General features: G+C 33.3%; 1 protein-coding gene across 7 annotated transcripts in view; it reads right to left on the minus strand.

The window, feature by feature from the left end:
• Window positions 1–26,304, minus strand: part of LOC111505585 (T-box transcription factor bifid) — a 658,624-nt gene that overhangs the window by 53,040 nt on the left and 579,280 nt on the right. For 4 of the 7 annotated variants that reach the window (XM_074170651.1, XM_074170650.1, XM_074170652.1 and 1 more), the window contains exon 5: window positions 3,579–3,605. The exons of the other annotated variants lie outside the window; for them this stretch is intronic. In XM_074170651.1, coding sequence (XP_074026752.1) covers window positions 3,579–3,605 — 27 coding nt within the window. The remainder of the gene's footprint in view (window positions 1–3,578; window positions 3,606–26,304) is intronic. 7 annotated transcript variants of the gene reach the window in all.

A 26,304-nucleotide genomic window follows, 5' to 3' on the forward strand; every position in this document is an offset into this window, starting at 1 on the left:
TTTTTCAGTTTATTATACTAATCAAGATGGCATATACTAATGAATAAGGCATTTGTCTGACATATAATCCTTCTGTTTGTGGAACTTCATTTCAGTTATTCAGAAAAAATGGAAATATCAGAAAATTGAAATTCACTTTCAAAGGGTTTGAATTATATTGTCAACGTTTATGTGCTTTCATTATCCTTCCCCGACCAAAAAAGTTTTAACAGGTCGGGTCTCATAATTGCTGCTGCACTTTATTTCAAATTTGTTTTCTGACTGTTACCGATTTTCGAATAAAAAATATCTTTGTTGAATATTGACAAAAAGAAACCATCATAAATTACCTATGTCAAGTACTTCACATTTCTCACTATCAGTTTCATCAAAGCTATCAACCGTTCAATCTCAAACATAACATCGCACAAGTGATATAAATAATGAAGTATATCAGATAACCCTTAGATTAGAATGAAGGGATATTGAGAATGACTTCAAGGTAGGATGATCATAATTTGAGAAAATAAAATAATCTGATTGTTATATTCATTTAGTAGTTGCTTCAGACTACTACGACATGCTGGTATGCAAGCTCCTGATAAATGTCATTAATCTCACAAAATAAAAATTTGAAACCAACAATTTATTTAGCACACTAGATAAGTTGATTCCGATGAACAGTTTGTTTTACAAAAACTACTATCGAAAACGTCATTCAAAGTTGTTGATGCATGAATAGTTAAATCAAGAGGACGGCATATCGACCATTAATTATGGCACTGGGGTCAGCACCGACAAAAGAGAATTTTTCATGAAAAGCGATAACTCAAACAAGGCTACTTTAATAACATCGTTACTGCATTTTTAATGGCCAGAACTATGTGTAGTTATTTATGTTTTAGCGACAATTATTAATGATGTGACAACATACATCAAGCATCAAGCGTATATCAATTTTCTTCATAAAATCCCCGGTCTGGGGTGTGTGAACAATGATAATGTGTTTGCCATGAAATAGTTTTCTGTGTGAAACATAATCAACATACCTGTACTGAAACTAGCAATGACATTAATTTTCCATGATGAACTTATTCAACATACGTGTATTGTAATTTTTCACAAAATTGTTCACAACACTGCAGCGTTTCACTAAACATGAAGATTTAACAAATTATCTACGCTCTGAATTCATGGCCAGGAAGATAAATGAAATTTCTGACTGCCTCGCAGCTGGAACCTTCCATTATTCAACCAAACACTGGAAAAGAGTTTCAGACTTCTGGCAATATCCACCAGAATTGCCCCATTTCAAGCAAGTATTCCAAAGTATGATACCAAATAATTGTTTGATCACATTTACTTTGTTTACACAGGTCACTGGATCATGATATGTAGAATGTAGAGACATTTACTGTCGAAAGACAGTACATGTCTCTATATGTACATGTACAGGTTTTCAATATTTGGCGTCAGACCACCAGGACTCCATTCTTTCCAAAAAACTACGAAAACAAGTCATGAACCAGGTTTATCTGACTTCAAGAAACGATTGTAAGCGTCATAGGATATTGACATATTTTGGTGGACAGACCAATAATATCTCTCGTTAAAAAAAAAGACTTGGACGTGGCTTACCGAACAAATAATGATTTAGACAAATTAATTAAAAACAATTATGAGAAGCATATGAGCTGACTTGTGGTTGTTGCCCAAAATTTTATATTGGCCAAACGGTGAGAATGTTTTACCAGAGAATAAAAGAGCGAAATGAAGACCAATTTCTCGTTTGCAAACTACCCCTTGATAGAGAAGCTTGAGTTTAGTCACGACTGACGTATTACTTTTGAAAGAGGAAGATTTGAAACTCAATCTTTTGGAATGCTTAAAAATCAATAGATTCAAAAATACTGAACATTCTCCATTAATGAATGATTCTCCATTAATGAATTTGTTTTCGAATGTAGAAATTGGTAATTAGTTGATGGGAAAACTCGAGTGATTTTCTTTCATTACATGTCCATTTAAATGAGTTTGAAATTTATTTCCTAATAATTGAATTTGTTATCAGCTTATACCAGAACTCAGATAAAATTATTGGTCATTCATTAGATACCACAGTGTACCACAATGAAGTGATACTTGAGTTAGTAAACATGTCTTTCATGAATACTGTGAGTTTTTCAGTCCAGAGAAAAGATTATTCGCTTCCTCCTCAAGAACATCAGCAGATAGAATTGCATGTTATAGAGACGTGTAATTGCGAGTCCGTCGAAAGAGGTACTCATCATCAGCCAGCCAAGCAGCACTAAAATCTCTGAAGTGATTTGCTTGGGGTCCAAACTGACGTAAAATGCAAAACCTTCCTAAGACACCTGGTAGAGATAAATCCAGTAACTTTGATGTGTGCCAGATCGCAAAGGAATTGAAAAAATATCTCGATAACATCAGAAACTACGATAATGGCAATGTGAATAACGGATTAAAAAAAATATTCTGGAGCTTGTCTTTCTCAAAAACAGTGGAAACCCTCAGTCCAAAGATATGTTACATGGAAAAAGATCAGTTATTGGTTGTTGCTTGCGAAAAATATATTGACCATCTCCTAAAGTGTTGAAGTATTCAAAATTCATAAGGAATGACAATTTATCAATGATTTTCAATATTCCTGATAACTGAGCAGCAGATGATCATTGGCAGCAGGGAAACCGTTATTTGGAATGAAACCTCTTTTTTTATTCTAAACTCCATAACTTATTCAAGTAACACTTCAATGTAAGATCTTCCCTGGAAACTTTACAAAACTACAATACGTGTTTCACTATACAAAAGCTTTCTCATACTACTCAGTGAAAATTTCACAATAAAGAATTACTTAAATACACGTATGTTATCGGCCTTTCAATAAGTAGGTATGGGTCAATTTATTTATCATTATCAACACTCATTCCAGCTTTATAAATCGCCCTATTTAACTTTTTTACCTATGCTTGATATTCCCAATTCATTTTCATTTTGGGTTACGTTAATCAAGATACCATTTTCACTTTATTCAGCTTCTCATCAACTGATGTGAATATTTTGGTCGAATTTTTCTGTCAGTTTATATTTCTCATTAGATACTATTCAACTTCAACCAAACACCAAATATACGAGGAGGTTTAAAAAAAATTGTAACGGTTTTTATGTAAATAATGTGTTCAAAAATGCAAACTTACTCAAATACTTCACGAATTCGAATTCACTTTAGTATTGCTCTACAGAAAGAACTCAAACTGTTACCACAATTGACATTCTGTGTATTCAGCTGAGCAAGTTTATTTCACAATACCCTGGCGATTTTGAAATCTACTCATCTGTTGTTCAGAATAATATTAATAACTACTTGAATATTGGATATCCTAGGTTCAGTAACAAAAAACAGTTGTTCTGTTTTGTAGATTTGATTGAAAAATTCAACAGCCCGCTTTATACGAATGTATAGAATAACAGAATACTAGCTAGTACCAAACTGTTTTTGAATATCTAAAACTATGATTATTTACAAAATTCCACAACTACTATTAAAAAGTAATAAGTAAATAAAAATTTTTACGTACCAGAAAATCTACAGCTTTTTCTTTCAACTGAAAACAAACATAGTTTTAGATAACTCCTATTACTCATCGAATCATCTTACATTATACAGGATATCACATTGAAAATCAAAATAGTAATTTTAATGAAATTTACAAAACAGTATTCTCAACATTCCCAAATTAGGGATATATTAGATGTCAACGCCTAAAGGAATTTCGTGATATTTCAGATTCGAAATTGATAGTTTTTGAATTTGTTTGCCATATGTTAGAGATGAATGCGGTAAAACATCTGGTTTCTAAGAAACGAATAAAATTGTAAATTTTTTTAACTGTCTATAATATTTATTTCAAATATACCTCATTGAACGTGTCTTAAGTGAAATGGCAAACCTTCTTCAAGTTGAATAAATGAATGAGTTGATCTAAGAGTTATTCTAAGGACAAAACACTACAAGAAATCCTTAAGGCGCTCTCAGAACGGTGTCTGTTTGGTTTGAAACTCTTCTGTTTCAGCTGGTCAAAATTTACTGTTAGATATTTAATATTCTATAATTGATATTAGAAACACTTCAAATTGAATTTCCCTAAATTGGATTTTTATCAATAACATCAGGACCTACGGCATGATACACTGAAATGAAGTTTCAAATATTCATAATATGTGATTATTAAAGGACGATATTTAAATCTTTTGATTATGACAAACTGAAAATAATGACACCTGGTGATTAGCTGATATTATTGATCAATGGAAATGGCATCAGGATAATAACTTTGAAATCAAGTTTCATTCTTTCGCTGCCATGAGTAACATTTTAGAAGAGGATAATAATGTAATTTTGTCAGAAGGAAATACTCCAAAGTATTTAAAATAGAGTATGGTAAAATAGAGAAGAATCACCCAGAGTTGAGATGATGAAATCAAGAAAAGTTGTCTGTACTGACCAACCAAACATCATTCACTGATTCAAATGGAAACTTAAGGGTGCCGCATGCTTACTGAAGAATGAAGTATTCAACCACGAAAGAATCTCAATTGTTGTTGGCTTTGATATCTTTATTGTATTTCCTAACAGTTTATTTTTCTAATTTCCTTTCTATTTTAATTTATTTCACGTATACTTCGACAAAATGTCATTTTGCACCCGACGTTTCATCAGGATGGTTGTATGCTTCCGTTTGGACAAAGTTAATGTGATTATTTGAAGGTCCTATGATTGGTAATGTCGAATTGTTTATAAGGATGTTCATAGAGAGAAGGGGGACTCATTACGTATAATGCAAATTGAAGCGTGTTGAGGCTCTGTTGGACGTAATAAAAATCTTAATGGGGGAGACTAAATTGCTTCCTTTCTTTCTAACACTATTTAAATTAGACGAGCGAAAATTTAATAGAGATTATTTTTCTGAACGAACTTCAAGTGTAACACAAACTAACTGTTCCATCAATTTCTTAATTTAAAGATCTGCAGTGAAACAAATATTCACCAGTCAAGAGTTAACAGTCAACATTTTCGTGAGGTTTCTACTAGTTTCAATTCAAATAATTTCATAATTGCTGTCATCATAAAAAATAAACGAGCTAGCTCAAGCCATTCATTTGAAAGTGTCGTGTGGCTACAGAAAACTTACGAAAAGTGTCACCCTTGAAATATTTCTGTTGTCTAACTTCACAGTTAATGTTTTTGAGGCCTATAAATCTAACCTTTAACACCATTTTATGGTAATAAGTTTGAAAACTTTTCGCTTTATGACTGTTGAAAATGAAACAAAGGAGCTCAAAATGGGAATTTAAATGACGAATGCGGAAAGCCGGCACTATCTAAATGAGAGAAATTTTACGATTGGGGCTTGGAAATAAGGACAAGTTAAATTAAACTGGAAAAATCCATATTGTACTTAGTGGAATTCGCATATATATTTCTGAGTAAATATCGCATTTTTTGTCATAAGGATTGAAAGCGATTAATATAGCTCGCATACCTCTAGCCCATTTGGCTATTTAGAGTTTTCGATAATAAATATTCACATTTAACCGAAAACAGTAATAACGTTAGAAATTACCCTACGCTGATGGACGTGTTTTTTGGGATATTGATTGCTGGTATAGGTATATTTTTTTCCAGCTTGTTTCGCGGATAATATTCAGGAAACCGATATTGAGGAAAGTACAGAAGAAACTATAAGTTGAGGACAGAGGTGCATTTCTAAATTTTTATGGAAATATTATCACAGATATCCGAGTCCAAATTATCTGAGAAAATCAAACTTAAGTTGTTTGAAAGGCAAAATTTAACGAGACAGTAATCCAGTTTCTTGAAAATCTAACAATTTTCGCCAAAATAGCTAAAAACATTTCGAATATTGATCTATCAACGTATTTATCATAATAGAGTCATATACCACAGTATATAAAATGTTTCATATAGTTTTCATTTATGATTCTCTTGCCCTCAAAAGAGTCCGTTTCAAGTGCGCGAATGCGGTGAGACTAATGCATGGAGAGAAATTAAGTTGAGAATTTCACCTGGTCATTGAGCAAATATTTCTCTTTATCTTGATCAGTTGTTTAGGGGAAAACTCAAATTGATTATTTTTCACGATTTTGATAGTATATGAATTGAATAAATGTCATTTTACTACCATTTGTGAATTTTGTTTATTCAGCACTAAAAATAGTTTTCATGTTGATACTGTTCAAATATATTTTATAGAAAAATGTTTTTGTTTTTTTATATTAAATTTAGAGAATAAGGCTCGTAAATAAATTGTTCATTTGAGATCTATTATTGTATTGACAATAATGCACTGCAAGAATTGTTTCATTTCATAATAAATAATACCAAATTCCATAAAAACAAACAAATCAACATGTTGAATAACTAGATATGTAAACTTGCCTAGTTATAGAATAGATTTTTCCTCTGATGATTACCTTACCTAGTTTTGAAAATCTAGTAATCACTTGTAAACTACCTGCAACAGTTAGGTATAGTTCAAGCAAACGATATGTGCAACCTACCTTCCAATAGCTCCCCTTTAATGATATAGTTAGGGAGCTATTCAATAATAATTTCTGATTATGGAAGAATCACAATAACTATATAATATATATTTATTAAAAACATATATATAATAATATTAATAATAAATATTTCGTTTATATAGGTGAGCGGGAAATGACATGGTGATAATTGAAAACACTTCTGAATACTACTGAAACACTTCCTAACCTTTTTCGAAAGCTTCTGATAATTCCTCTTCCATATTCTTTGTTTCACTATCACTTGTGGTCATTTAAATCAATAATGAATTTCTAAAGAAATGAACTTTAAACGTAAAAATACGTTCCACTATTAATATGGAAGTGTCCAATCTCCATATAGTTTTTTACAACTAAAATCACTTTTTTAACCCTTTTCTTCTTTAATTAGCTCTATTACCTTCTTATCAAATTTTGTTTTCAGGCATGTTAGGCGTACACATTCTAGAACCATCAGTCCACCTTTTCGTGACTGTGTCGTGAGTGTCATACCAAGTTTCGTCCAAATAGAAAATTTGCTGTTGTTCTTGTCTATATTTAGTTATTTGTTATAAGTATTTGTTACGCAATTCTACTATTCTGCTTTCCATAACTGCTTGACGTTTGTTTATTATTTTAAATCTAAATCGTAGTTTCTCTTTCCAATTCTGAACAGTTTTGTCACAGCAGTTCACGTTATGGAAGGAAGCATTCAATTTCTTCCTTATATTTTAGGAATCTCATTCCTTTTGTAACTGTCGTATATTGTTTTTTTCAATGATTTCATTAGATGAATATCTAAAGGTTTTGGTAATCCTGTATAACATCGCGTCTTGTGTTCATGAGGTTTGTTTTTGACTATTTTACGTACAGTTGAAAAAGAAATTTCGGTCAAATCTGATGTTGCTTGTAATAGTTTGTTACCCTCGAAACCAAACTTGAGATGTAGATTCTTATATACATTGAAACATAATCTCTGTGTTTCAATATTCGAATGCATTCGAATCTTATTCACTGGTATCTTTTTTTCGCATTGTTCACCATCTCTCTTAGAATCATTAAACGTTGTTATCACACTCGTTATTAATATTAGCACTTGTCCAAGGACGCCACATTTTAAACAGATAAGAAAAAAATTTATTTATTATAACTGCACCAATATCGAATTTCAACACTCAAATCGTTCCTGAACTGAACACGACGGCGATAACCAAGGCCGCATTCACGATTTCTATTTGTCACCGTAACATGACTTCGAATTTAATTTCATGACTTTTCAACCAATCATAAAAGTCGGTTAGTGAAAATTATCCAACACGTCCACGTGGACTATTTCGCAGCCGGTTCATTTTTATATATTGGTTTTTTTGGCCTTTGAGAGTGCCGACAACTTTAAGTATGCACAATATCGTTTACTTCGACTATACCCAGTTGTAGTATGTTGTTCACGTAACCTAATGGAATTTTTTTTGCAGTTATCCATATTTTGCCAAATTTGTAGTTATCTAGTCGTAGTACTCACCCCACGATATGCCATGATAACATTTGCACTTCAATTATTTATCGGCGCTAGGAACAATAGACATGTAGAACAAGTTATTCATCGATAAAAATGAAAATTATATGCGAAATGTACTTTCTTCCTTTTGTTGAGCTAAAAAATGTTAGATAGCTGATAGTAAATTTTTCTCCCTTCTAGGGCAATATAAAAAAAAATATGTCTTTTCCAGCATCATTCATTACATGTTTATACAGTGTAGCTCTGATGATTTTGATGATAATATGTGAATAGAATTTGATTTAAATCTCCTAAATGATTCATAATGGAAAATGTGGTCATTGTCGTTTGACTCACCCTGCGAAAACAAAACAATAGCCACATTATAATCCAACAAAACTGTTGATTATTCAGTTTTCAAAACACATTATGGTGGTAATAGAGTTACCGAAGCATGGAAAATGGCTGCATATAGGATTATTTGTCCTGTTTACAGGCCTCTAACTGTCGGAAGTAGAGCGAAACGGCCCAACGTTTTAGTGTTGAGATGAAAATCAATTCAAAATTACATTAGCGCTCTGTTTTCATTTCCAATTCGAAAATTAGGTTTCTTTGTGAGAGGTTTTCTATTAGCTTACTTTATTATGTTTGCTGCTCAGTTGACTTTCATGAGCTAGAATATATAAGATATAATTTCAGACTGACATAATATGTCCCTATTAGCACAAATCTGTGGTTATATACTCTTCCTCTTATATAACTTATCAACAAAAAATAACAACTGAACTCTTTCAATCGGCCACTTTTAGTGTCATATGATTGGCAATACTGCTTGCTTGAGAAACCATCCCACTGAATTAAATTACCACTGATTACATCGTTTTCCAATAGTCCATTTTCCACACTCCTTTTGTATGCAACCATTACCCGTTGTGAGAAAAAGATCAAGATTATAGTAATGATGTACGTCGTCTAGACAGCTTACATGAACAACAACAAAAGTATTGTTCATGATGCTGTTTCGATACGAAGTCATGCCAGACAAAGTCGAGAAAAAAAATCATAATGAGGAGTTTACCAAGTTTTTTATCACATTTCAGGTATTTCTTTGCCTACCTTAATTTTTCAATAAGTTGGCGCTGTGTCCTCCGATGTTTTCATTTTTTCTAACGACAGAACACAAGCACTACAGAAAAATCCTTGGGGCGCTCTTAGAGCGGTGTAGTGCGAAAGTAGCGATTCACCTTGAATTTGAATCGCTGGAGATTGAATTCATTTGGAAAAACGTTCTCAGGTAGTCCACTCCAGATACACGCAGTTCTTCAAATTAAAGACTTCTCAAGCAGTGAACCTCGAGGTGTACTGAGTTGAACCTCAAATCGATGAGCTGCCACAGTCTGTCGCTCTTGGTGGAATCAAATGTGCCAAGTCACTTGAACACCTTTCATGGAAGTATCTACAAAAGAGACACAAATCTCTAATGTTTCTTTTATGTTCCAGACTATCAAGGTTGCAAGTGATGTTCGAGTCTCCAATCAGGCGGATGGCTCTTTTCTGGAGGGAATCCAGCAGTTTCAGGGTATGTTTTGGGGGCGGAGTTCCAAACATGAGAACAAACTCCAAAGAAAGTTGAATCTGTGCCTACGGAACCGATGTCCTGGAATCTGAATGGAATGGCGAGATAAATGTGCTGTCGTCAGCAAAGCAATATATTGGATTCAACTAAATCACAAATACTTCTTTCCTGGCTAACAACTAGATAGTTTCGAGTTTTTAGGGTACCTGTTGGATATGTCACATGAATATAAGAACTTTCTTAGTATTTATTACAAGTGCTCCAAAACGAAAAACACCAACTATCTTACGTTGCAATAACTGTGAACTAAGAGCTCTTAGATAATGTCAGTGAACTGTAGTTATCTTTACCTAGTCGAATTACAAAAATCAATCAATGGAACGATAACTGAAACCATTATACCCTATGAAGTAGAGAAGAGGATAATGAAGTGCCTGACTAGCCTAAGGCTGCATGCTGCATCAAGGAGGAGTAAAAAGCTCCTCCAGGTAAGAGCTTCGAAACAACACATGAGTAACTGTCGCTATGACTCCTATGCAGTAGTATTCCACCATGATTGCAGTTTGAATTCCGGATAGTATATCACAGCCAAAATAGTTATTGTGAACTTGTGATGCACTGTTTGGAACCTGTGGTGCAGTAATAAATATTTCTGGAGTTCTGTCCCAACACTAAACCGTTATTTTTAACACCTCGATACGTGTTTCAATGACCAAGTGATCATCTTAAAGAGGAATATTAAAACTTAATCTTCCTCTTGAAGGGAAAGATCAAAACTTAATCTTCCTTTTGAAGATGTTCACTTGATAATTGAAACACGTGTTGACATGTTGAAAATAACGGTTTGGTGTTGGGATAAAATTCCAGTTATATCAGTTATTGTGAAATGCATATTTATAATGCAGCTAAAATATTTAGGTGAACCAAGGAGGTCTTCGAGTGATGTAATACAAAATTATCAAAATAACCCTGAACTTTTGTGACTTTTTCAAAGAGTGGTAATTTTTTAGTGTTATTGTTCAGTTAGTTTTGGCCAATAGGTGTGACATATTTATATATTTCTTGATTGAAGCAGATTTCAATATCTGAAAGGCGTTTGTTTTCTACATTGTTCTATTGTATCTGCTACGTCTATTGAATCTGTTGGTTTATTAGAATTTTTGGCTGTTGATTGCGTTCCTATACTTTCGAATGAGTTTTTTTGTGTTTCTGAACTGCGATATCGAAATGGGAAAGAAGAACATATATCCAAAGATGAAGAATTATTATGATAATTGACAAGCTTTAAATTGTCGAATTTCAAGTGAAATCTTTCGTAATGTTCCATGGCAACCGCAAACTAATGTAATGGTCGAAAATACATATTCAATACACCAACTTAATATGCTAATGAAGTGTTTTTCGGCTGAATTCAAATGAAAACGATAAGAAAATTACTCCATCTAATTATAAATTACTTGGTATAAATCCAGTTGGTGAGAAAAAACAAACATTAACATTGATAAGAAGCTTGACACATTATCGATTTGTTTGTTAATTTTAATTTTGATTAATTATTATATTTTCGAATGTACTGATATCAAACATGATGTTTATTCTTTCTCCACAATAAATTATAATTATTAATATTAATTATCAGGATTTGTAAACAATCGGAATAATATGTATTTGAATTGTGAAACAATTTTTCTACGTAACTTTTAATTTTAGAAATATCACAGTTCACCAGCGTCAGTGGGAATTTGAAATTTTCAAAAGTTTTTTTTTAATATTACCAGTATCTTTGTTAGAGAGTGAGCTGAATTATACATTACCAAAATTCTAGATGCAGATTAAATACGAAATCAGCAAGAAAATATTGGAAAAAGGTTTAGACTGAAGAAAAAAAAAAAGGAAATAGATCTTTTTACTACGATTTTTTTGAAAAACATTAAACATTAATGAGAATTCATAATAATGTTTATTTGAGATTCCACTTAATGTAAGTGTGGTTTATATTTTATCTTAGGTAGTTTCATTTCATTATAGATTTCATTAAACTAGTTTGTTCCTAGAATGTCAGTAGGTAGTTACTGGAAATCAGTAATAGATATGTTGAATTCACTTTAAATCAACACCCCTGAAGAAGCTACTGTATAATGAAACACTTATTGTGGTTTTATAAACTGTTTAGTGTAAAATATCGAAATGAAGTGTTACTTGAATACATCAAAACAACTAATTTTCGTCTGATTGCAGTTACTGACTAATGGTCCAACTAAATATCCATACATTCATTTTCTAGTCATGAAATTGTGAATGTTGAATACGAGTGCATGTTGAGTTATTAGTTAATTCATAATCTGATACATAATTATTACACTGGGTAGGTAAGCAAGATTTTTTGGATTTACTTGTCATAATGAAAAGTTATTTTACATTTCTGTTAAAGAATAATACAATAGATATATATGTAATAAGGAATATTTGAATACTTGTAACTTAGGTTCCTTATACCAATAATCAATGTTTTCCTTGATTCTGTCTTTTGTACTGTGACACTAGATGTCGCCCACTCTGTAGCTCTCCCGAATAAATCCTAACACATATGCATACATGGAGTACTTTGAAATTCAGAAAGCAAAGGACTTCGTGCTTCGTGGACACCTCGAGCAATTTCCAGAAAAGAAGAAATCCATGTCAGTGATAAGCAGACCCGATACCCTTCCTTGTTCTATTCATTGATCGTTCGCGTGTAATACACGGTTGCCACCTTAATAAGCGTTCACCAGCTTTCGATAGAGACCTCGAATTATCTTTTTTGGAGATCTGCACTGCGAGCAAGCAGAGAGAAGTCGAGGTGGTCAAGTTCTTGCGGTATAATGATAGTGGCTCGGGATAAACAGGGGTTCATATACATAATTACATGTTTGTTTAGTAGACAGCCCTGGGCGTATTCCGTAGCGCGATGATTGATGGCGCCACTTACTACCCGTGCCAACTTCGACTCGGCTGTGGCTGAATGTCTGTACATAGGTCCGTCATGGACTCAGAACGAGGGTCATGGGAACGTCAGTTGTTCAACGAGTGACTGACGGGTTCAGTTGAAAGATCGAAGTCGCCATTTCATGTATTATTCTTTATAGTGATCAGGATTTCACCGATGACACCCTCATGTCGTTCTTGATAAACAAAAGAAATGTTTTCAAATTAGTGAATATTAATATGAAAGGTGAAAATTTGAACATCCCAGAAAAAACACCGAAGACATAGCTTTTTCTTTCAGTTCTGTGTCTGAAAGTTACTTCATTGCATGATGTACACATCTTTGTAAAGACTGTACTGATGAGATGGAGACGTAGACAGCCAAAACCTTTCTTAAGCAAAACCTGTCTTTTCCAAAAATTAATGTCTCCTTTCAATTCACTGAAGTTCTTTGTTAATTCGATTTTTGAAATGTGTCCTCGCGAAGTTCTCTAGAAACTATATGAACTTAATTGTCGTATCGATTCACACTTCAGTTTATAACGAATTATTGATTATTTTGTACATCAAAGTATTTGTGACGAAATAAAAAAAAATTGCGTATACCAACGGAATTGATCATATTGATCAAGCTCTGTTCCCTTTACTGGGTGACCCGGAACCTAATCACCCCCTGTATCTTCGTTTCTACTTTATATGAATATTTCAAATTCGGTACTTTGATTTGATGTTATGAATGTACAATTTAGTATCAAACCAAATATGACACTTCCGGTTTGACCGTAAACGTATCCAATTTTTATATTTCAAATAGAAAGTATGTTTTTTTGAAAATTACGATTTGGTATAGAATTACCTTTCCAATGATATGTCACAACATACTCCCAACTGACAATCTGCCGATATAATTGAGATTTTATAAAAAGTTAGTTTTTGTATTCCCCTCGTAACGGACCATTTTCATGAAAGTATGCTATGGAATATTTAAAAATATCGTGTAAGAAACATAATTCATGGCCAAACTTACTACACAATAAGTTTAAGGCAGACTAACTATTTTCACAATTTTAGTTTTTCTCCATTTTCCAACATCAATACACAAAATTATTTCGAATGCTAACTTGATAATTTTTAAAGTTGGTTAGAAACTCCAATACTAATTGAAATACAAAACATGAAAAAACCTACATATTTTTGTTTCCTATTTATTTTTTATGAAGATAATTTCTATGCTATACCTATATTTGTATTGAACCTTTCAACTTCATCTCAATTTGCTATGATATTGAATTCCTTCTATAGGCCTGGTATTATTTTTGAAACTGCAAAGTCGATCGTAACAAAATATTTATTTCGATAATTTTCCTACAAAAAAGTTGACATTTTGAACATGTATAGTTTTCTAACTCAACTCAAAATAAATTGAACTAGTTGAGCCGGAGTAATTTCGTTGATGGCTCTCCTCACCCTGTCATCAAGTTCCTCGCGATTTTGTGGTCTTCTATTAACATAAACTTCATTCTTCAAGTGAGCCCAAACAAAAAATCCATTGTCGTGAAGTCTGGTGACCTTGGTGGCCAACGAACTGGACCATGAGTACCAATCCAATTGTCGTTGAAGGTGCTAGTAAGATGCCCTCGGACTACGTTCGAATTATGTGAAAGTACTCCATCTTGTTGGAAATACATAACACGACGTGTCGCTAATGAAATTTTGGATTTCATCATTTGAAATTTGTAGGTAGCGTTCACCTGTTAAAGCTTCATCAAAAATAATTGGTCCCACTATTCTGGTTCCAAAAATTCCTAGTCAAACATTGAATCCAAATCGTGATTATTCCGTTCTTTCGTGAACTGTGACTCCAATATTGCAAAATAGTTTCTACTACTCGGTTGCGGACGGTTAGGATATCTCTCCTGGTACACACGCAAAGCTAAACAGGGATTTTTCCTTGCTTCTTCATAAATCAACAGCATATCAACTTTTTCAATTTGGGTAAATCGGTAGTAGTTGTTCATTTTACAAATGATTATCTTAGAAGCTTCGAAACATTCGAAATGTCTACAATTTGGCGTAAACACAATGACAGAACAATTCAACAAATTTAATTCCATAGCCAACTAACATGAAGTTGAAAGGTTACATACAAATGTAGGTACACCATGAAAATTATCTTCATAAAAAATAAATATGAAACAAAAATATGGAGTGCACGCAAAAAGCTTGGAAAAGTGAAAACAATAACCCAAGTTGGGAAATAATTTGCCAAAAGTCTGTTTAAAATATGTTTTTCCGTTAATCAGCTATATTTGTAGACACTTTTTTTTGTCTGAAATGTATTCGAACGCAATCATATTCAGTAATTTTTCCTTTTTTGATTACAGATGGAAGTACGGCCCTGAATAAAGTTTAAACAAAATACAATTGTCACAATTTCATAGATCGTTAAACTGAAAGCAAGTTCGAAGCAACCGAAAGTGACTAATTTTCCGTTTGATCGGTATGAATCTGTGGGAAATCACCTTCGTACCGTTCTATTTTCAGCACGCAGAGGCCTCCGAAAACTGCAAATCCGTGCCAAATCAAACCGAAGTGGACAAGACACACTGCCATACCTTGAGGTCTTTGAAAATATTTAAGCCCGTTAAATAGAACCTTGTTTATCCGTACAAAGGTGCCGACCCATTGTATAGAGGTCTCTTCTCATTATGTCGAACACAAAGCTGCGTATAGGTACTTAGAGGGCATTAAGAAGCATTTTCGAAAACATTTCTTGCGGTAGCCCATGCCCATTCAAACATCCCTTTGTTCCAAACAAAAGGTCGTGTCTCGATGGGTTTGAAAATTATGATTCGAGAGAATGAAAACCACCTGTATATAGGGCTAATGTGGCCTGTATTGGTAGAAGATCTTAATTACTAGTGGGCGGTTTGGATTTTTTTATTGCTAAAAACCTACAAATGTTATCTCAAGGTTATATATTTGGCATTTCTCATACTTATACACATCTTTACTCATTTTGAAGGTTTTTGTCGACATAATTTTTTTATCTTGATGTCTTAGCATCCAATAGACTAGGAATGCCATTGAATTACATGAATAGAAACAACCTGAAAATGCATTCAGTAATATTTTCAATGTTTGGTATTTTATTCAAATTCAAATAGTTTTAATATCGAGTGGTTCGAAAAATAAGAAAAACCGATGAGAACCTGCCATTACTAGCACTCAATATTACTGGAGTTTTTTTTTCCCAACACCAAATCGTTATTTATAACACCTCGACACGTGTTTCGATCACCAAGTAATCATCTTCAAAGAGGAAGTAATATTCATTACTGCACCAAAGGTTCCAAACAGTGCATCATAACTAGCACTCAAATTCAAATGGCACATCACAAATTTCTGGTGGTTTACACTCGATTTCACTTCTCGAGTTCATGTTTTATACTCCTGCCCATACACTACAAACGACAGGTACTCATTGACGATTTTACGAAACTGAAGTTACCAGGCAAATATATATAACAAATGAAGAATCCAGATTGAAGGTTCAACATCCTCCCTTAATCTGCAGACTTCAAACCCATAGCCAATGAGCAGGTTGAATGCTTCGAAGCTCCAAGTCCTTCGTAAGAATGTCAGCTACCATTTCATCTGTAGATATATATCTCAACTCGACGACCTTTTCTTCTATCGACTATCGTATAAAGTGGTGCTTTATATCAATATGTTTAGTCCTCTTGTGGTAAACAGGATTTCGGGTTAATTTTTGTACTCCTTAGTCGTCGTTGAATAAAATAATCGTTTCTTTCCTTCCTGTTACCTCTGAATAAAGATTTCTGAGATAGGTGACCTTTATAGCAGCTTCAGTAAGCCTCATTTACTCTGCTTCAGAGCTGGAAACTGCTCCACCATATTTTACCATGTATCTTATGTATGATCTACGATCCGATTCGATTGTCTAGTCAGAATCAACGAATCTTGTTATTCTTTCTCGAGTTTTTGAGAAAACTAAACACTTGTCTCTGGTACCTTTCGAGTATCTTAGTACTCTTTTTGTGCTTTCCAATGTTCCTCAGTATAAACATTGTTAAACTGACTCAGAATCACGTGTGCGGTATCTGGTCTTGTAGAAACTGCTAGGTACATTAATGATCGTTTCAATTTCACTTGACCAACTTCTTCTAGACGTGTCAATTTTTGATTGTGGTCCATAGGAGTTTTTACTGGTGTTCAGTCGGCCATACCAAATTTCTTAAGAATATCTCTCTTGATCTGTCATTATTTAATTTTTTTTTGTAATTTTTTCTTATTCTCACTTCCAAACAGAACTTGTCTTTACCCAAATCTTTGCATTTGAAATTTTTCATAACTGTTTCTTTCAATCTCTGCTTTTTTTGTTTGTCATTTGAGAAAATGATACAAATGTCAACAAAAACTGCTATAATTACGATACTCTTGCCAATAATTCTGTAGTATATATATATATATGGAACAATAATAATAAATGACTTTTTATGGAATTTGCGTAATGCTGTGGTGTTGATGTGAGTCGTTTCAAACTTTTGTATAACGGTTTAATAATCTCCGATTACTACACGGACAATAGTATTCTATGTGACTACTGAACCTGTAAGAAAAAAATCCATATTTATATCTGGATAACACCTTACTTTAGCACCCATTAGACCCAAACCTTTTCTTAAACGCCAACTCCTTTATTCCTCCCAAAAAAAATCAAATTGGAACAATATTCACAGCCTGCTTCGGAAAAGGGTTGCCGTGGAACAATAGAACATCTCAAAGAAAATCAACTTGGCGTGAATTGGTCGATCGCCCACGAACGCCATAGGACCATAGAGCGTAGAGACGAAATTCGAAACTCGATCGGCACTTCTTTGACTTTCCGAACCGTTGGGCCAAAAATTAATCGCTAGACAAAAAATTGTCTCTTCCATCTGCATAGAAGGATGAGCATATTGTCGCTCCAGTTGTCCGATGTACCGAAATTCGTTATGTCGTGCCTGACATATACGGGGTGTTCGCAAGATGCGTTGATGTTTGTTCACGTATGACCAGGAAATAAGTAAATGTAAGTGGTAATCGGGTAATCAATATATGCGAACACACATTTTTGCAGGAGTCGTTTGAACTTTTTCGAATATTTATATTTCTCTTCTACTGAAAATTGAAAAAACATTATCAGTATAGCAGGTGACCACAAAATCATTGTATACGGCGCCATTCAATTGATTCTGGAGTGAAAAATTGGAAATTGGTAACAAATATATAGTTCATTGAAGCCAATATTACTAATGCAAAACTAATTGAAAAATTATATGGTTTTATCAGGAACTGAACTCGAGTCAAGAATAGTTGATAAAATATAAAATTCAATTTTCGACGAAAGAAAGTGGAATAATCAAAATTGAAAATTGAACTGTATACTATGCGGCTCATTTTTCTATGCCAATGAAAAATTGTATTTTTTATTTTCCATTTTCCATTATTTTTACATCAGTATTGACTATGAAAAACTATACCTTCATTCCGAATTTCAAATTTCTCACTCCAGAAACAACTGTAGGTGTCTTGTACAATGATTTCGTTGTCATCCGGTATATAGGAACTCACTAACATTTCGGAAAAGAGTGGAACGAAATGTCAATGCGGCTATAATTCTCAATTTTTAGGATCAATACTACTGATGAGTTGTGTTTCATAAATAACAAATCTGAGGTATACCTCATGACAAATATATATTTCTTTTTACTGTAGTCCATTTATTTGGGAATTTCTCATTCAACCATTAGGAAGAAATGAAAATATCAAAGTGAAGCACCATACTGCTAAATGATCTGCTTCATGAATTCGAATTTGTTCGCAGTTACATGAATTCTCTTGAGAGGTGTCTAGAAAAAAAATCAATGAAGTAGTTCTTTAAAAGAAGATTGAATATAAATGCATCTCACTCTGTTTATCCTAGAATTTTCTGAACTGTAATGGCCCACTTTGATTCTTGAATATGTATTTCATTGCTTTATATAAATGATATTTTAGATTGTTAATTCATTTTTTTGATTTGAAAGGGTTATATTTTTAGGAGTGATTCATTTTTGGGAAAGAAAGTTTTTGGCTTTCTACTACTCCATCTGATACAAAAAATGGATGAGAGAATCTTCCAAAGAAAGGAAGGAAATAATCAATTTGAAAATAAGTAACTCTATACATGGATGTGTAGATCATGCAAAGAAGTAACTTTCAGACACAAACTGAAAGAAAGTCCTCCTGAAACAGCTGTTTCGTTGATGAGAGAATCTTCTTTTCTTTGGAAGATTCTCTCATCCCTTTTTTTTGTATCAGATGGAGTAGTAGAAAGCCAAAAACTTTCTTTCCCAAAAAATATACATCCCTGAAAAAGTTTTTAAAATAATGAATTCGTCGAGTAAACCAGGACTCATAAATTGATATGGCCCTTTATCTTGGTAAGTCTCCTAACAGAAATGATTGAGAAATTATAATTGAGATTTCCAAACTGCATACTCTACAATTCCAATTATATAGCTTCGTAGCGATATCCAACAGAAACCAGTAAAATAATTCTTATCTGATTTCAAAAAATAAAGAAAGATTCCGTAGATAACGAATTATTATTATATAACTTTAATTATTGGCCCAAACAAACCAGCTATCTGCTTTCAACCTGCTAACTAGATCTTAGTTTCTGAATTTTAAATGAGAAGTAGGCGCCTGTGTCTAATTTATGGCCCCAGACGACTTTTTTTTATTAGTTTTCGGGGTACCTACCAGATATTAAAACCTGCCTTTACACACAGAAATGTATGAATAATTTTAATTAAAAACAAAAGATCTGATAATCAACGTTTATTCATTAAGATAATTGGAAAGGTAAACATAAATTTTCCGGTTGTTTTAGATAGTCGCCGACAATATAAATGCGGTCTTGCAGTTTTTCATTATCCTGTAACTGGGGTGTTATCCGAAAACGAAGAGAATAATCATAACGGATCCACATATTTTCTCAAGCATTTTCCAAATTATTACAGTTCTATCAATAAGTAAAAAAAGGTTTTTCGTTAACCAGGTGTCGTACCCATACGGGAGACAAATGTCGAAAAAGAATTTATGAGGTCTTACGTTTCGACGTGCGATTCTCAGTAATGTGTAATTGAATAATTCAGACAATAATAGTTCCAACAATTTTTTCATAATTTGAATTTACAACCACGCGTTTGATGATAATACTTCATAATGTACTGATATGAAAATAAAAATCAACGGAACCGGTAGCCTTAGATGCATTAAATAATTGATAAAAAGAAGAAAGAAAGTTCCATGCTTCTCAATTGATTATTGAGTAAACGTAAGCTCTGTTCAAACATGGCGGCACGAATCTAAAGCGTCCAAAGCCAATATTTACAAAGGGTATTAAGCATAGTCAGTCTACTTAGAGATTTTTATTTGTTTTGTCACAAAAAACTAAATGAAATATTATGTTCTTTCCAACAGACCGAATTGATGGAAACGAGACATAGTGGGCTTAATTGATTCCTGAAAACTTTTTGGTGTGCAGACAACGTCCTTTATTATTTTAGTTGATGAAGTGTGAGATGGGCTTTTTATCTTGGCGCTACAACACTTCAATGAACCACTAGTTGAACGGAAATATATTTTCACTGTTATACAAATTATCTATGTATTACAATTCATTGAAGGCAATTTACAATCACCATTTTTGAAGCTCTGTGACAGGTTTTTGATGTAAAAGTCTGATAGCCGTTTCAACTAATTGGAATCATTTTATTTTTCGAGTATAGTAAGTAAGTACTATGTGAAAGTTCCTTGAGATTGATCCATTATTGAAATCAAATTCGTATTGGCTGTATTGAGTACAGTAAAATTTATCGCCTGAGTTTCAAATTCAATTTACACCTAAATTAAGTATATGCTCCCACTTCATCCAAAAAAAACGTAAATTAAGTTTTAAAATGGTAGTGAACTTTGCATAAATGGGCATATGAACATAATACCTGGCTAAAACATAGTTTTATAGGATTTACCTAAAGCAACACTTACATTTTAAACTTCTGTTTTTCTTCTTCTTCTTTTTTTATGGTCTTTGCTTCTCTTCGGCGCAGTAGACCAGTGAACTGCTGTTATTTGTTATAGTTTATTTTTTGTAATTCACTTGAATTTTCACCTTTCAAACACTGTTTCTCAAAAATTCTCAAGATTTCAAATTTACACCTACATAACCCTCAAATAGAAAGATTCAGATATCGGGAACACCATCCGATTAATCTACGACGTACAGAAAATTATCAAAAATATTTTTTTCCAATTTTAATAGACAAATGAATAGTGGTGGTGTTCGATACTGTATGTCATTATCTCAAGAAAATCTATTCGGGAGTGGTGTATGACTTCAAACTTGAACTCTCATGATACCTCGATATTGAGAAAATGTCTGAAGATTGACTAAGTGTGATTTCCACATTGAGAAGCATTCTATGGTGTTAGTTCTTTTCACCGAACAACATAAAACTGTCCAACCCAAAACCACTAGATCCTTTTATTCGAGGTTCACGACGAAGTCGCAAATTATTAGGAAATATAGCATATACAAATTTCACATATCATTATATTTTATTACTGGTTTATTGAAATTGTATTCAATTTACATTTTTTCTGGTCCATGGATACTAAAAATACCCAAGACCACAAAACCGGCTTATATCGCATCTTTTTTCCGGTGCATAGGCATAATAGAAGAAAAACATTGACTACATTATTTTGAATCCATAAATGATTGAAATCACATCAGTTCAAACGAACTTCCAGAAAATTTGAAGTTTCACAAAAGTAAGTTTCTATTAAATGCCATTCCACATGAAAATAGCCTTCTGCGAGCCATCGTTGTTGAGAAAGCGGTAGTCCTGATCAGAAGGACAACGCTGGTCAAATATTTGCCAAGAGTTAGTCGGAGATTGTGAGCAAATATATAAACAGGCTGAAGATTCTCACAGAGTGCCGTTAATTGATCAGTTTTGTATCTGAAGGGAAATGTAATACGAACACTCAGACATTGTTTTAGCATTAAGAAAAGTCAGTGACAGTGAATTCTCAAAAAACGAACAAGAAAAACACCAATAGAAATGTTATATTCGATTAATCTGATTAAAGTCACATTAAAGTATTGTTTTGAATATATTTCCTGTCCATCTAAACACACCCCAGTTTTATAAGTTCAGAGTGAAATCATTGGTAAGATGAATTTTAAAAAGTAATGATAACAATGATCTAGCAGTAGAATTGTTATCTTAATAAAGGAGGAAAGGAAATTGTATTACGATGACAACACGTTGACACAATTTCAGATGACTGGATTTTTTTGCGTTTTAAGTGAAATTAGTTCTGGGTTCTTGAATAATTGGTACGATTTTCCAATAAGTAATGATGAAAATAATCCAGGCTGAGAAATTGTAAACAATTGTATCAGAAACTAGAAAAGATCATCTCGAAAAAATAATCTATTTATTTATATAGATCTGAGATACCCAAGTGAAGCGCTCACTGCGCAACCTCTGCTGCAGGCAACCGGTGATGCAATTGAACACAGGTTTGTGTTTAATAAACTCTACAAAATACAAATAAGACAGAACACAGAGGTCAGATACTACAAATGCAATACGCATATATGCAGACGGCTCAAAAACCAAAGAAGGCTCAGGATGAGGAGTGTACTCCAGATCACTAAGCCTAATGATTGAGTGGCGAATGGGAAAAAATAGCAGAACTGGCTGGTATCTCAATCGCCACAAAAAAAAAATAACCAGGAAAGGAATTTCTGGCAAAAACATAATACTGCACTGACAGCAGACAAGTCCTATTGGCTTTGAACAGACAACGTGTAACCTCAGGGCTAGTACTAGAGTGTCACCAAGATTTAGCCAAAGCTTCAGTAGATAATAACATTATCCTGAGGTGGGTTGAAGGGCACGACAGGAGTAAAGGTAATCGCATTGCCGACTCTTTAGCCAAGGAAGCGGCTGGACTAAAAATTTTAGGACCCAGTGGCACCTACGGCCTGATGACTTCGACAATTGCGGAACTAGCTAAATGTTACACCCATGCTCAATCTCTAAAGAGAAAGGATGGGATCAAAGGATGTAATCTTACCAAGATCACTTTGGGCGACCCTGGGAAGCTGGCGCCGATGAAATATCTGTCGATGACCAGGAAAAATCTACGCTTAACAGTAGGATGACTGGCCACTGTCAACTAAGGAAACACCTCCATAATATGGGGCTAGTGGACATACCTCTATGCAGGATGTGTGAACAGGAAGATGAAACTGTCAGGCATGTCCTATGTGAGTGCCCGGAGTTATCGTCAATAAGAGAGTGTGTATTGGGCGGGTCTTGGCCTACAGCTGCCGATATAAAGAAGATGTCTTCCAGTGAACTGTCCACCTTCCTGGAAAGGACAGAATGAACGATGACCTAGGAGGACAACTCTTCGGGAGGATGTACAATGGGTCACATGTGGCCTAAGTGCTGTGGGCTTACACTCACCTTCCCTACTCTACAGATACCCAAGTGAATACTTTTTCTGTAAATGCTTATTCAGAATGTTTCCTATTGACAAGCAAATTTTTAAGGAGGTTTTTGGGTTCTTTTTGAGAAAAAACTCAATTTGAACTATGTCCTAGGTCTGAATTTTCGAAAAACAGAATGCTAAAATGGGAAAGCACAAAAAAAATCAAAGAGTTGATGAAAAAGTCAATTTTATGTTAATATGATTGGCTCTGCCCTATTCTCATCCGACTCCTTGATAGAAATGTCGGGATTGTTTCTGATAGTTTCACAAGAAATTATGATACGATTTCACAACTGCTCTTCAATATTTTGAAATAATATCACAAGAAATAAGCCAAACATTTGAAGTCCGTGACCCATCCACTTACAACTTTAGTTTAAATACAACTGAATACAACTGAAAAGCAATGAGAATCATAATTACAAATCGGCATAGACTATACTTTTCTCAAGAAAGTTCTTCAAGTTTCTCCAAGAAACAATTTCTGAGACATAGTGGTTTCGCTCTTTTGTCATCCCTTCAGTTTGTCAACCTGCCATTCAATACTACTTTCGTAAAATAGAGACTTCTTTCCCTAACTTGAGACCCACTTATACAAAGTTTGTTTTTGTCTACAAGTTTACCTTCGAAGAGGTTGACTAGATTTTTTCTTTCTAATTATACTTATTATTGACTTATTACGGAATCGCGAAATACCAATATTTTACTCATAAATGGTTGAATTCCTGGTCATATTTATGTTCCTATATACAACAATAACCAATAACCTTCTGCACTTGGACTTGAATTAATAATTTACATAGGTAGATGTTCTTTTCCACCCAAAAATGCCTCATTTGCCATTTAATTCAATTCGCTAAGACAAATACTCGACTTTTTCCAAATGTTAAGTCTAGCAGAGTTCAAAGTTTTATTCAAGGTTCACATCAACATAAATCTATAATTCCGAGAGAAATGTCACAAATTCGATGTTTCCTTGAATTTTATTCCAGTCCGTTATCGAACGAAGGAAAATTCAGAGGTTCAATCAAAACGGTATATAATAGTCAAAGTGTAACGTATTAGCATGTTTAAATATTGAAAAGGGCCAAAATCGCATTACAGATATTCGTATAGATAGCAGAAACGTTGCGGTTCGGTATAAAATCATCCCCCTAGCTCGATGTAAGCTTTTAAACATCCCCTGCCATCCTTTTAAAACCCTCTCTTGGGGTGAAACCTATCTTTAATCTTACGAAGCGTTTTCTCCGTTATGTATATGACGAATCTTGAAAATATTTATCGCCGAAAAATTTGATAGGAATTTGAATGAACTGGATGTGTTTGACGGTCTTTCGAATGATTCAATAAGATGTATTTGAAATTCTTATGATTCCCTGTTATTTTCTCATGAGTTTTGATTAAAACTACTCGCCCCGCCCTACGAAATCGAACAATAATTTGAATATAATATACATACATTTTTCAATTAATATCAAAGATTATAAAAATATTTGTGTCCTGAGAGAGGTTCACAATTATCATAATCCGCCTATAATTTATTTGGTGAGTGTTGAAAATGTGCATTAGTCAATTATTATATTGTTTGAAAGACATTTTTTTTGTGGAGGACTCAACACTTACAGGAACAACCAATTATTATGTTTCAATATAGTTAGGTTCATATTTTCACATGAAGTTTGCAATTACTATACAATGAACATGTAAATAATACTGAATAAAGATTAAATAACGACTTAAACTATAATATTTTGAGTAATGAAATACATTTTTAGGTTTAACATAATTTATTGACGAGAAATTTTCAAGTCTCCGTACGGTAAAAGATATACCTAGCTTCATAGAATCTTATAGAACTGAAATATTTCATGCAACAATCAGTGTTTTGATTATATATCTACTTCTAGTATTTTTTTAGATTTCATGAATTTTGAAGTAACACGTGAATCCCTTCAAGTACAATAACTTAGGAATTTTCAAGCATTCATCATTAGTATTTGTGTATGAGGAAGAACAGATAGAAATATCATCAACCAGGTTGAATGTTATGAAGGTTATGTTTATCATCATCATCAATAGTAGGTGACTATCAAATAAATGACTGTACGCCTTCTGATTATCATCAGATTCTCCCAATGGTGAAAATATCATGAACCTTATTATATTACAAAATAAACAGTAACAATAATTTCTCTGTAAGATATGTGATAAATACCTAAGATTGAAAAAAATTCAAAGCTTCAACTAATTATTGGTGTTCACATATCAATTGAAATTAGCTTATAATCTACACTATCTTGAGAAAAATCTAATAAAATCTGTTTCTTGGTTAGAATACAGATACCTGAGAAATTCATTCTGCAGTTTTTCAACCTCTTCTATAATATTCTCCGCTCCAAATTATACATGCAAACTCAAACTTTGGTGTAACTAAGGAAAGGATGAGCATTTTGATAGTATTTATATTTATTGAAAAAGATGTTTGTTTCATTATGTATTCATTCTAACATACGTATTGAAGAATAAAAATTACAATTATATATATGTTACTCCCATATCTTCAACTTTCACTCGCCGCTCCAGGACTACGTCATCCATTTCATGTTGAAAAATAATAGGTTTTTTTCTGACGAGTAATTCATATCATGCAGCACTTCTCCGAACTGGTGTGGGGTTTATTCGTACAGCTCCGTTCATAAAGTTGTTCAGATATTTCTGCAATGACACGCAATCTCTAACTATCTTAACATCATCCGCAAAAATTGAACATTATGAAAACTTTAACATAAATGGCAGATCATCAATGAATTTAACAAACAGTAGAGGTCCTAGATTAGAGCCTTGAAGCACTCCTGAGCTAGCAAGAAATGTACCAGATGTGGTACCATCATGTCTCACTATGAGAAATATATTTTTCAAATAACTTTCGTTGATCCATTTTCATTCAATTTTTGTAATAGAGTGAAATGATCTACCTTGTCAAAGGCTTTGCAGAAATCGGTGAAAATCGTATCAAGTTGTGTTTTATTTTCTAATGTGTCAAAATAAACAAATTACTACT

This window comes from Leptinotarsa decemlineata, unplaced genomic scaffold, assembly GCF_025532065.1.
Source record: "Leptinotarsa decemlineata unplaced genomic scaffold, Ldec_3_MD MMD2_P_RNA_scaffold_9, whole genome shotgun sequence".
In the NCBI taxonomy this organism is placed as follows: Eukaryota; Metazoa; Arthropoda; class Insecta; order Coleoptera; family Chrysomelidae; genus Leptinotarsa; species Leptinotarsa decemlineata.